Genomic DNA, 13,499 nt, shown 5'->3' with positions numbered 1-13,499 from the left:
CAACGCTTTCCTGAAGAAGGTTATTTTTCTTTGCCATGGAGATTTGAGAGAGATGTGAGTTGTTGATGCTCCTCATAATGCTCAATATTAAAAATCCCTTCAATTCTGTAAGGTCGAGGAAATTTTGAGGATTATCTGAGAAAACGTTTCCGGCTCGATAAGAGGTTGGAACCGAAAGTACCACAAAGATCGGTCCTAGGGCCCAATCTCTGAAACGCTTCCCATGATAGCCTGCCACTTGATATGTCATAAGAGCCACGCCTGGTGATTAATGCGGAAGATACTAATGCATTGGTTGCCGGATGCACTGTTAGCATATTGGTACAGCGATTGAAGGGATGGATTGTTTCAGCATTGCACCGAAAGAACCGAAGTAAGTTAAGTACCTTGTATTAGTGTTCGATTGAAAGATGCACTCCTCTGAGCAAAATACAGCGGGCAAGGTTGCAATAGAAGTTTGGGGGTTCTACCTCAAGCAGGCGGCTTATTCTCATAAGCTTGATGCAGTCAGTTCTGCTCTATGACACAGAGGTGTGGTGCTCTTAGCAAGGAGGTGTGGCGTAAGTGTCTTGCGCAAGTCCACAAGCGTGTAGGTTTACGGGTGGTGTTTGCCTACCGTACTGTTTGAGAACCGCCTGCGATGGTGATCGTGCGGGTGAATTTCGTCATCCTCCTTACTAAAGAAGATGAGACCATCTTTAAATGCAAGGGAGAGGGCTCAAGAGGATTGGTTTGCTCGTGAGGAATGACAACATGTATTTAATGAATGGCAAATCTCTTGGGGAAAATGAGTCCAGGGGCAGATGGACTGTGCAACTAATCGGAAGCTTTGGTCGGTGTCTCAGTCAAAAACATGATGAGATTGATTATCTCCTTACCGAGGTTCGAAGTGGTCTTGGCAGATTTCAGCCGAACCTGCCCAAAAGCAGTGAGCTACCTGTCACTGACTGTATCTTCTCCAATAGTTGGTGAACGATACCGATTACACCTTTCTTTCTTGTGACAGATAGGGTAGGATATGTCAGCAATTCCCTCCGAACGACATTGTTAGAGTGATACTGAAGTGTCCAGACAAATGGAGTGTTACATATTATGTTCGGGTTCTTCCTTTAACTAAGAAAATTGAGCCGTCGAAGGGGCGGCGGGGGTCTTTGAGGTAACAGCCTCCATTCCTCCTCTCTCCGGCCATTGGTGGAAAGAATATAGTGACCTGAAGGATCACTAAGACGCGAAAATGGACGAACTAGCCTGAGATGACGAAGAAGTACTTAATTGATAGTGTAACCATTGTTTACAGTTGCGGAAGTCCAACACTCAGTGCATGAAGGCCACCTACCTAAAAAACGGTGACATCGACAAGTTGCTGGGCATATTCTGTAGATTGAAGTAGAGTGAGTGATCTAGAAATAGTGTAGTAAACTCCTAGAGTAACATATGTTAGGCATACGCCGGAAATGGTAGAAGCAGCTAGGGAGGATATTTTCTAATCACTATTCAATAACGGGAGCGAATAAGTAATCGCATTTTTTATATATATATTTACTTCACAAGTTTTTAAAAACTACAAATAACACTCTTGGAATACTTTATGTAAAACATTCATATTGTCGAGATTTCCCATTTTTAGATAAACTTTATCAGTGGTACCGCGATTGCAATTGGTAGCTGATCGAAAGTCTTGTTTGTGCTGCAGAATTAGCGGCCACATCTGGAAATTAAGAAAAATTTAGTAAGCATCCTGGATGAGAAAGACGGCTAATGGCATCCTTTCACACTGGTTTATCAATGCATATAATGTATTTCTTACCAAGTTTTGACAGTCGATTAAAATATCCGCCGGTTCCCCATCCAACAGCGCCTTCAATTGTTGAATATAAATTATAGCTAGCCGTAATGTGTCTAATTTCGATAGCTTTGTATCAGCTGGTATATTTGGCAGCTTCGCTTTGAGGCGACAAAAGGCCTTTGAAAGGACCCTCATCCTTGCTCTCTCTCGTGCATTTGCGGCATTTCTGTGCTGAGGGGATTGGTTAAGACGAGAGTCTGCAAAGGAAAAGGAAATTTATGCGGCTCTTCAGTTAGTGGTCTAGATTATCAAGCTTCAACGGTAAAAAATAACTTCTTTTGTTTAAAATTTGGGAATGTTGTTAACACACTCTCACTTATCTTGTCACTTACTAAAACAAACACAACTTACACTGCTCGCCAATTAGAACCCACCTGACTATTACATTCCCACTGTACCTAAAGAAGCGTTAATAATCCCTAACCACAGAACCAAAAATGTAATGTAATTATCATTCCAATGTACGTATCTTTATCTATTCTCGAATAACGAAATCTGTTCTACAGTTAAACAGCAAAAGAAACTGAAAATATAATATTTCTATTGGTCCCCAACTAAATACTAGCCATTCCAAAAACGCTTAACCAAGATAATCGTTCGATAACTGGTTTTTTGATGGATACATTTTGGGTTCCGTCCCGTCTTTCCCAATTCGTACGAAAACCTAGGTCTCTTTTGAAAAGTATTAATTGAACGCTTTCATTCAAAGATTTAGGCCACCCTTTTAAGTATCGGCAATCCCAGCCTCTCCCACCCAACCTTAAAAGGCTGGGTTGTGAAAATTCAGAGGGGTAGGTCAGAATAACTTTCCTCTCCATCGAATGACAAAGAAAAATGTTATCTTGTAGTTTGACGTCCGACAGCTACGTAGGGTGCAGAGCAGGCAAGAATAAGTTGACTTATATCCTGACTAAGGGAGTAAGTATCTCTGCGTAGATGTCCTGGATGCTTTCATTTCGACAAGATATGTGAAGAAGATAGTCACCCCATTAAGGGACGTAGCAGAGACGAAGTATATGTCAACGCCTATCAGGTTGCAGGTAGCATCAGGTTTCAAGTAATTGGCATATGAAAGATAATTGAACCACACAGGTAAGGCAAATGTGGTTTATATAATCCAATCTCAGCGACTGTACGGCAAATATGGCGGTAAGCTTACTGAACCGACATCGTGAAAACGCTACACGGGTGAGATATACAACTAGCATTGTCACGATATGAGGATAAAAAAGACAAGCCTTGCGGGAAACAATGGCATTCCCGGGAATTAGTTGTGTAAGACCAAAAATCAAGAGTCGCTAGAGAAACCAACCCTAAATAATTGATTTAACGACCTGGATACTTTACCAGCAAACTTTGAATGTGTACTTATCCTGCAAGATAGAGGGTAAGCCTCAATCGTCGATCTGTGAGCACTTTATCCGCCATCCTTGTCGACATTAAAAACCAAAAAAGGAGACGAACAGTGGCCCTCTGGAAGCAAAAAAGTAAGATACTTTGCTCTCAGGAGACATTCTTGGCGGTTGTAGAACGAAGTTATAGCCTGTAGTGAGAGCGATGGAAAAAATGGATGAATTGTATCCGTATTTAACTGGGGCATGAGAAACTACATTGCCAGTGTTCGCATCACTGCAGAAAGCCTAACAACTGAAATCGATTGGTTGTTTGTAGGAGAACCTTTGCAGAAGTCCGAGGGGGAAGATTGTTGCAGATAGCTGTGTTTTGACGCTAATGCGAACTGCAACAAAGACCTGTATGATGAAGTACTTTCCAGGGTAGACCACATGGAGCATAGAGCTTTATGGAAATGAAAGCCTTCATATCATCAAGATCAAGGCTACGGATAGCCAAACTGACCCTCGTGACAGGAAAGCAGAGGCGGTCCTTATTACCAATCACAAAACACAGTAATATTATATTAACATCTGGGTTAGTAACCATAAGCGCAGGTAAACAACAATCTGAACCAAAGCAGTGTGCAGTACATTTAGGACAGCACCGGATGAAGCAGTTCGGTCTTGAATGAGACGTACTATCTCTACCAGAGTAGGAAGGCAGATGCGTCCGAAGGGACAAATAATTGCCCGCTGTTAGAAATTACAGGAGACAGGTGAAAACGGTGAAATAATACCCAAAAGGGGTGCTGAACTCATACACTGATTCTATGTATTAAGAAATGACTCCAACGAAGGTGAGTGAAATTCTAACAGCAATTCTCCATAGTACTTAAAAGATATATATATAAGACAGTAAGAAGATGACTCATCTGGAGATTTACAAGCCTTAGGTACCTACACAAGTTTCTGCCACTCCCACAAGACCCGGAAGATCGCCTTTGAAATGTATTTTTTCTGCAACTTAGTAAACGTGCCCGAACTGATTTTTACCACGTTTTTGAAGGTCTTATTAGGTTTTAGATTCCAGACTCGAAATTCTGTTTTTCCATATCCTACTGCACAATTCCTGTCTCCAAGAATCTTATGGCAATCATCGTCTCTCTGATCCCGGAATGATGATAAAATCAGTTTGTATGATTTCTCATATGGCTTTTAAGCTTTTAATTGAACCAATCACAACCCTTTCACTTCGGAATATAACTCACTTTCGTTATAGGCTTATTCTTTCCTTCTTAATCAGTTTTACCTACCACCATCTACGCAATTGTTTGGTTTAACGATAACCCGTGCTAAGGCAAGTTACTACGCCAATAGTTAGATTTTCTGCTGAGCAACATGCATCACCTTATAATCGTTGGCAATAATCCATTTGTTGCCACAATTTCTACCTCGAATGGACCGATCAATACCCTTTACATACCCTCTGTAGTGACAAAATGTGACTACGATTGTCCAACGAGGCTATAGGCCGCACACAAGTCTCTGTAAGGACGACCAAGGAAACATCTCAAATAACCCCGACGATCTTCAGAAGAGGTGGATGGAATACTTTAAGAAGTTGTTCAACTCAGTGGAGGCGCCAGCGAGAAGTACCGCTTTGACTATACCGGAAGTTATAAACAATACACCAGTCGAACTTCCTTCAATTGAAGAGGTTGGGGGTGAGAGCCGCCCTACGCGACCAAAAACTGAACAAGACCCCGGGATTCCATGGTATTTGAGCTGAACTGTCACAAAGAGGAGGATATTGACTGGATAATCTCCTCCATAAACTTATTTTATAAATTTGGACGAATAAAAAATTACCAGACGGCTGACGCAAGAGCGTAATTTGTCCTATACACAAAAAAGGTGACAAACTAACCTGAGACAACTGCAGAGGCATTTCATTGTTGTCCTCGTCCTACAAGATTCTGACGAAAATCATCCAAGCTAGGTTAGAGCCATATACAGACAAATTAATTGGTGAATACCAATGTGGCTTTCAAAAAGGACGATCCGCGATGAACCAAATTTTCAAAGTCAAAAACTACTGAAAAAGTACTATGAATTCTTTATCGAAGTGCATCAGCTCTTCGTCTTCTTTCTTCATGCGTATGATAATATCAAACAAGAAGCACTATATCGTATCATGTGCGGGTTCCACCTACCAGAAAAACTGGTACGAATGACAGAACTGACAATGGCTAAGACTGAATCCCATGTAAAGGTGCTTGGCAAGCTAACGCAATGCTTCGAAACGAACTGCGGATTAGCGCAAGGAGATGAACTCGCCCCCATACTTTTAACCTAGCTCTTAAACAAAACTTTAATAAAACTGGAGTTAGGTACCACAGGAATATAGCTCTATTGGGTGACTTTAATTTTGAAAACGCGGACAACTTTTTGTACCTAGGAGTAAACATAGCGAAGGATGGTAATGAAAAGGACGAAGTTCAAGATGAATAAAGATGGTCAACAAATCATACCAATCAGTTCTACTGATAATGAAAAGGGTGCACAAGAAAAATAAGTCCCGAATCCATAGGACCATAATACGACCTGTGCTACTGTACGACTGTGAAGCGTAGACTCTAAAGCAGGCGTTAGAAAAGTCCACTCACCGACCCATTCGAACATAAAATTCTACGTCGAATACTTGAACCGGTAAAAGATGGAGTTGACTGGTCAACCATGAGTTGTACCAGCTCTATTACGATTCAGTAGTATCGGCGGTGGTAAAACTATGAAAATTGCAATGGGCCAGTCACGTAGAACAGATGGACGATAAGCGAATACCTGACAAGGTATTCAAGGGCACACCCAAAGGACGTCGCCCAGTGGGAAATCCACGTAAACGGTAGGAGGACTTAGTGCACGAGGCCAGTAAAAAGCGCCTAAATTTTCCACCTGGGAGACACGATCGAAGGATCAAGATGGCTGGACGATGTCTATCCTGGAGACCAAGCGCTAATTTGACCTGCCAATTTTTTTTTAAAGAAATCATCGTAAATGGCCGGAGACGACCAAGAGAGAAGAGCTATCCCAAAATCCTAAAAAAAAATCGGCATCCTCCAATAGAATGGCCTAAGAATGACAAGGCAGGGTGGGAACCTCTAAGGCCGCGTCTCAGCATACATATCGGGCAAGAGGAGCATTGATCGAGGACGTGATCCATCGTCGATTCTCTCTTGTGATCGCAACGCTAAGGTCCGGAATTCCGCGCACACAGTCGAGCCGTTATTTTTTTTTTTTTATTTTATTTCCAGATTTAGCTCGCGTGTTGGTCATTCGGTATGCTCGCATGGAATCGCTCTATGAATTTCGAAATTCGGCACGAACTCAAGTATCAGAAAAGACACTTAAATTTTGATATAACGACAAGTGAGTGAACAAAGTGCTTAAAAGACACCCTCCCCCCATATTCCTCTGCAATCAAGTATCGGCGGAGCACTTCGATGAAGCTTCAATATTTGCGGGCGCACTTTCACGGTCAAGTTCGCCATCCTTTTAGGTTTAGCTCTCCCCTCTTGGTCGTCTCCAGCCACTCAGGGTGGACTTTTGACTTTTGGCCCAATTACACCTCTCGAAGAAATCATACTTGACTAGGACTGTAAAGAGAAAATCTGGAGCCAGGGCAATTAGGGACCCCTCCTGGGTTTATTTTGGGCCCCGTGAACTTCGAGGGGAGCCTTCCAAGTTCCACACCTTTCTGTTAAGCTTGTACGCAAGACGAACGACGGTTGGAGGAAACTGTAACACACTGCCAGAAGCAGGGAATATTGGCGGATAGCATTGTTGACACAATGTAGTTAATAGCACCTATTTAAGAATTATAATACATAGAACGGATGATAGTAAGCGACGTGGTGTGATAATAAAGATAAGATACTTTTCCAGTACTCATTAAGTAATCTTCTCAAAAGTTAGAAATCAAATCATTTTCTACAGATTTTGCGCTTGGTGAGTTTATCCAAAACTGGCCTAACGACATGAGATTTTTCCAAAAATTGTTCAAAAACTCACTGTAGCAAATTAGGGATCCTTTCTTAGATTTTTGTTCATAACACTAAGGAACAGGCATTTCATTTTGATCCCATAACCAAACTCTAAACACTTCAAACCAAGACATGAGAATAATTTTAGCTTAGCCCTCCTGTCAATTTTTCAGACGAATTAGGCAATTATTATAACTCCTTTATCACAATATTCTGCCAATACTAAACATACTCACTGCACGAATTAATATCATCATCGAAACTATCGACGGAAAAATCACTTCTATTCGACGAACTTTTTCTTCGCGGCATTTTCCTCCAGATGAATTCATTCACTTTTTCAATTTCCGCAGAACGCACCACTTAACCCGCTTGAAAAGATCATACTATTGGACACCTTTTCTTTCCCAACTGTTGGCTAGGGAAAACTGGAGGAAATCCAGGAACAATGCCAACACAGGGTCTGCAGTCTGCATGTATTCAGTACGCCGAACAAGAAAGAAAATTTCTAGAGAATTTTCCTTGACATGTAATTCGTGGGCTGAGGATCTATTTTTGAAATCTGGGTGTGGTGTTCGCGGTGATCATTGGTTGAAATCTTTCAATCTCTTCGTCGGAGCGGAGTACCAGCCCACTTAGAAGGACGGGAAAACTGTGGGAAAAATTCGTTGTTAGTGTATTTGAAGGAAAACCATATGTTACAGATGAAAGAATCTTTTCTGTCTGTGAGCTCAATTTTTTGAGATTTACTTGTACGCTTATATGCATAGATTTTAACATAACAAATTTCGAAATTTTATTGCCATCGAATCACAAAACTAAAGGATGCTCTCCACCTATTTATTTTCAAACAGGCTCTAATCATAAAAAGACCATTTCTGCAAATCTCAAATTAACAAACATTTTTTGAAGAAAATTTTCCGCCTGAAGGGAAAATTCCTCTGGGGCGACTATAGTGGATACATTAAAATTTATTTCAAAAAACTTTACAAGGACATGTCATCAATTACTCAACGTGGAACGTCTAAATGTCCTTGCGAATGTCTGAATGTTGTTTCAAAACTTTAACGCTTGGAGATGTTCTATCTCCTTGCTGGAAAATGCGTACTTCAAATTCAGGATTTTGTAGTTACTGGTTAGAAAACATGATATGATAATATGCCCGAAGACACAACCTGCCCTTTGCATTGCTGTTCCCCTTAATCGTTATGAACTTTTGATATCCCACTCCAGGGTCGACAGTTTATTTACGGTTTTCGCATTATCCCCAAAAATTCCAAGGAATCCAAATTAGGCCAATATAAACGCAATACTTGAGGGCGAATGACTTATGACGGTTTATACCCGGGATGAATGTGCCGGGAAAATGTGTTCTTGGCACATCCAATCTGTATCTAGAATATGTCCTATTCATTTCCCTTGCCGAATTTGGTTTTTAAAGTTGTAATACGATATCTTGAGTGCCCATTTAATGATGTTTATTTGCTAAAAAAGATATTATCTTCCTTATTTTTGATGTGCTCCAAAGAGCAACAGTTTTATTGGTTACAAGTTGTAGTCAACTAAGCCTGTGTTGGATTTATCCTTTTTCGTACTTACATACTGGTTTTGAGTTAATTAAGCGTTATTTTTAGACAATTTCGTACACAGATTTACTGTCTTGTTTTTAGCAAGCATAGAAATAAGCAAATTGGGCAAATCGCTGTTGGCAAGGTCCTTCTGTTACTGCTCAATGGTGTAAAAATCTTGGGAAGCCACACACTCCAGCTCAGCTGTGTGAACCTCGAAGCCAGAGCGGGCGTGTGTAGAATTCGCATCCACCAAAAGCCGGTCTCTCAAGCCCCAACCCCACGATGGTGGGTTTACCTTTAGGCACTCGTGATTCTGCTCTGTATTTTTACTATTGCGGAGAAAATTCTTAAGCTAGTTCTCCTTTGACCTCAGCATATCCCGAACTATATTCTCCTTCCCAGGATTTGGTTCAGATTCTTTCTCTCCATCTCGACAGTTGGATAGCGAAAGATTACGTGTTCTGAACCTATGAAAAGATGGTGCTATCCGACCTAGCAAGATAGCGGAGAATATCTTAAAGATGGTAGTCAGCAACGTGATACCTCTATAATTGCTGCACTGTGTGATATCTCTCTTTTTATGTATGAAACAGTTAAGTCATTGGGGTTTCAACGTGGGTACCTGTCGTGGAGACTTAATCCTACGGTCTTCTTAAGACACGGATTGATTTTGGGACCACAATCAGAGCCCCGCTGTGACAAGCAACAACTGTACCAGTCTATGCAAGTACATGGCTTAACACTCATACTGGTGGATGCAAGACCTACCTAAATCTCTACCGAACTAAGGAGTACGGCACCCGTGTTGAAACGCAACACCACGTGGAGGCCCGAAGGTCTCTTCTCGCTTGAGCATCACCAAGAGCCCCCATGAAGCTCCCACTAGAGGGCCAACCGCAAACAACCGAGCTGTACTCATATACGACAGGAATTCTCCCGAAGTATAAGAGTCCAGGGGCTACCCCGGTTCCCATGGTACCAGTATACCCCTGGTAAGGTTTCGTGACCGAAGCCAGTCCCTGTGCAGACTCGGGTCTGATCGCCCTAATTAGGCCTTGGAGCATTCGCCTACTGCATCACGGCCGGCAAGCCAATGCGATACAACGTTTCCCGGTGCCACCACGTGGAGGTTCTCCTCGACCACTTGGTTTTGGTTCAGCCGACAGGGTTGCCGCCCCATCTTCCTCCCCTCCACCTCAGAGCACCTATGTATGAGACAGATAATGCCTCTTTGTCAGTCGTCGGACATTGATTCGCTGTCCCCTACCTTGAGCACAAGTTGATGAACCACTTGGTGTAACTGGCTGCCTCCATATTTAACTAATTCGACTATAATATTGGTAATCCTCAATGTGCTAATAAAATGCTCCTTATTCTGGACCAAAAGTCAATATTCTATTTGATACTTATTCCTAGAACATGTTCTAGTAAGCAATAATCGCTTTCAGCTGTCACCAGGAGAGAAGAGATAGCATCTAACATAGTAAAGCAGCTCCAACCTCTTTATCTCTTTCTCTATTCTCTCTCCAACCCTCCAACATATAAATTGCATGAACAAATGAAAGCCCTTCATGTAGTTCATTTTTATGGTTTTATGTAAAACAAAACCTTATTAAAATCGCTTTATTGCCTGTCTGTCTGTCCGTCACACGCATTTTTCTCGGAGACGGTTATAGTGATTGCCACCAAATTTGGTGGAAAGGGGGGAACTGTGAAGCCTCACGTATAAGTGAGTTATATCGTTTTACGTCGAATTTAAGAAGGGAGGGTCCCCCTACATGCAAAAGGGGGTGTAATTTTTTCTTGACCAAATAGAGTGGAGTATCAAGGTCTCGATTAGTACTTTTCAAAGCCGGTCTTAGTTTTGACATTTTTTGGACAGGTGGGCAGTGCGGGGGTCGAAAATTATCATCTCTTTAACGGACCCATTCTCCGGTGACTATCACTATATGATGCCTAGGCTCCGAAATGCCCTCCATACCGATATCCTTTCAAATAAAGTTAATAATAGTATATTACTATAATTTTTGGTAATTGACTGCAAAACCTCTCTTAAGGAGGAGGATGACCTAGCGCCACGAAACTCGGTAGCGATAATCGATAGGAGGAACTTCGGCAGTTATGATGTCACTTAAAAGAATCCATTCGTAGGTAACCTGTTCGCATGTTCTAAAATAAATTTTAACCACTCTGTTTCTTTACCACCAGGGTAAATAGTGGCCCGGTTCAACGTTTACGAAGTACCTCCCACTACAGAAAAAGAATTGTGGGAAATATGTAGTAGCTCGGTGATAACTAAATACTAAGTTTTGGATGGCATCCCTGACAAAGCATCAACACCCTCAAGGTATGCCTAAACGGAGGAATATTCCCTGCTCAGTGGAAAAACAAAAGTAGATGATGTTTAGGTTTAAAATCATACCGCCCACTCTGCCTATTGGGCAAAATAATAGGGAGAGTTACCTACAGTATGCTGTTGCCCATCGGCAAAAGCGGTAATGACCTATCGGAGCGCCAGTGTGGGTTTCGGCGTGCAGAATTCTGGTGGCTGTTGTATAGTGCTAGCCTTGGATGTCAAAAATGCATTCAACTTCGCCAACTAGAATCAAATTAAAGGCTCATTGGCAGGCATAGGAATTTCTGGATATTTGACGTTTAGATTTACCCTAGAGGACCCTCTGGTACGGGACGAACGAGGACCTGAAAGAGTACATCGTCACAGCAGAGGTACTGCAGAGCTCGACACTGCGTCCTCTAGCGTGGAATATTATGTATCATGTGCCTCATTTCAGAAGAGGCTATGATTGTCAGTTTTACCGATGACCTGGCCGTATAAGTTGCAATGAAGCAGTGGCAAGTGTACATGATGGGGACAGTGAGAGCGGTAAACTTCCGGCTGGACAATGGTGGCTGACCTTAGCGGATGAGAAACCGGAAACGGTCTTAGTCAAAAAAAGAACACTGGCGTGATGGAATTCGGTAGCAATACGGTCATCTTCAAGCCGACTATCGAACACCTGGGGGAAGGAATTGACGCCAAACTGAGCTTTAGGAAGCACCTAGATTATGTATGCCAAAAGGCAGCTAGCACCACCCCAAAAATGTTGCCGATTGTTAAGAATTACATCTAGCCGCAGTGGTGCGATCCATTCTGCTTTTTGCGTCACCTATGTGGGTGGAGGCGTTTGCAAACTTGCAGAGTTGGAAGCAAGTGGATCAGTCTGTGAATTAATAGCGCTTTTAGATCTGCATTAGATGAAGTAGGACTGGTGGTGGAGGGCATGATTCCAGTCCACATTCTCGCGAAAGAAAAGAGTGCGCTATATGGTGCAGTATGTAAGGAGGGGTAAATCGCACGTAAAAGTGCGGGAAGGTCAGAGTGGTATAATCTCTGGCAACGCAGATGAGACGAATCTACGAACGGTTGACGATCGCATTCGCAATATCATAGTATGGCAGGAGCGAAAACAGGGGGAGACCAGCTACCACATTACCCAACTCTACAACGGGGTGCGGTGTTTGCTACAGTCAGTATATGTATCACTGTAAGCTGGATGATTCATAGAATCGTCCTGACTGCAGTGGCGTACCGAAAGATCCAGAACATCCGTTTCATTGCCCCAGGTGCCCAATGGGAAGAGAAAATCCGAATCAAGCGCTAGATAGGATTGTGAATCGAAAGAGTATAGTTGTGGAGATTCTGAAGTCAAAGGAGAACTGGCTTTGGGTTTTTCCCGCAATTGTAAACATATAACCATTGGTGATGAAAGTGAGGAGTAAAAAATCGAAAGTGCCAGGAGCATCAGTGCCGAAAGGCCAACCCACCCTAAATACCTAAGTGGTGGTTCAATGGAGCTGGGGCTAGAGAGACCGTGGATGGTTTTTAGTGGGGGCGAATCGCGCATGCGGACACTTTCTCAAATTTTTACTAATGCTCGAAGAACTGAAATTGGAATTATGCTTCCTTGAGCCTTTTACAGTTGCTGAGACAGGTATGGGCTCAACCTTGCCTAATTCAATGCCCCTACTATTCTCCGATTCGATTCTAACCTTTTTGAAACCACATGGACCCTTTAAGTCACCATGAAATGCAACTAGAACTTTGATGGGCGCAAACGACAAGCAAAGAAACTTTCGAGGTAATCGGGATGCCAAGATGTTCGACTATCAAATCTTAAGTATTTTGAGGCCAAGTATCAAGAGGGCCAAAAAGCACTAGACTTTCGTTACAAGAAATTCTTTCAATGACTTTCAATGGACTGTCCAGTAGATGTGATGCACTTGCTAATCAAGTTTTTGCCACCCTCTGGAACACCTCATTCTCGAAAACAGGAAAAAGTCGCATGGTACTAGGTCTGTTAAATACGGAGAGTGGAGAACAAAGGACTACCCCTGACAGGGCAAGTAGCAGTTCTCTCGTATTGTCATTTGTACGGGGGCATTATGGTAATGAAGGAATTGATTTGATTGCGAAAGGTTTGGGTCTTTTTTCGTGTTTTCTGAGTCGTACCAGTAACATCAATTCACCTGTAATGACTCTGAACTTTGTATCACTTTGAACCTCGTTTTTCAAGTGCTGTCTTAAAGTTAAAATTTGGAGGGGGGAGGGGGTAGGGTTGGCATGAGTACCTGCTATGTCAGCATAATATCAAGGTCTTCTTCGGAAACAGATTGATTTCAGGCCATAATCACTACCCCATCGTGTGTA

General features: G+C 42.3%; 1 protein-coding gene across 1 annotated transcript; it reads right to left on the bottom strand.

Moving 5' to 3' along the window:
- Nucleotides 1–1,560: 1,560 nt before the first annotated feature.
- Nucleotides 1,561–7,704, bottom strand: LOC119661314 (musculin). Its single transcript, XM_038070606.1, has 3 exons — nucleotides 7,457–7,704; nucleotides 1,808–2,043; nucleotides 1,561–1,708 (listed from the first exon to the last, which is right to left on the bottom strand). The coding sequence occupies exons 1-3, from the start codon at nucleotides 7,530–7,532 to the stop codon at nucleotides 1,562–1,564; spliced, it is 459 nt and encodes a 152-aa protein (XP_037926534.1). The 5' UTR covers nucleotides 7,533–7,704; the 3' UTR covers nucleotide 1,561.
- Nucleotides 7,705–13,499: the final 5,795 nt, after the last annotated feature.

Source organism: Hermetia illucens, chromosome 1 (genome assembly GCF_905115235.1).
Source record: "Hermetia illucens chromosome 1, iHerIll2.2.curated.20191125, whole genome shotgun sequence".
In the NCBI taxonomy this organism is placed as follows: Eukaryota; Metazoa; Arthropoda; class Insecta; order Diptera; family Stratiomyidae; genus Hermetia; species Hermetia illucens.
Note: the sequence above shows the minus strand (reverse complement) of the source record. Positions and strands in the feature narration are given on the sequence as shown.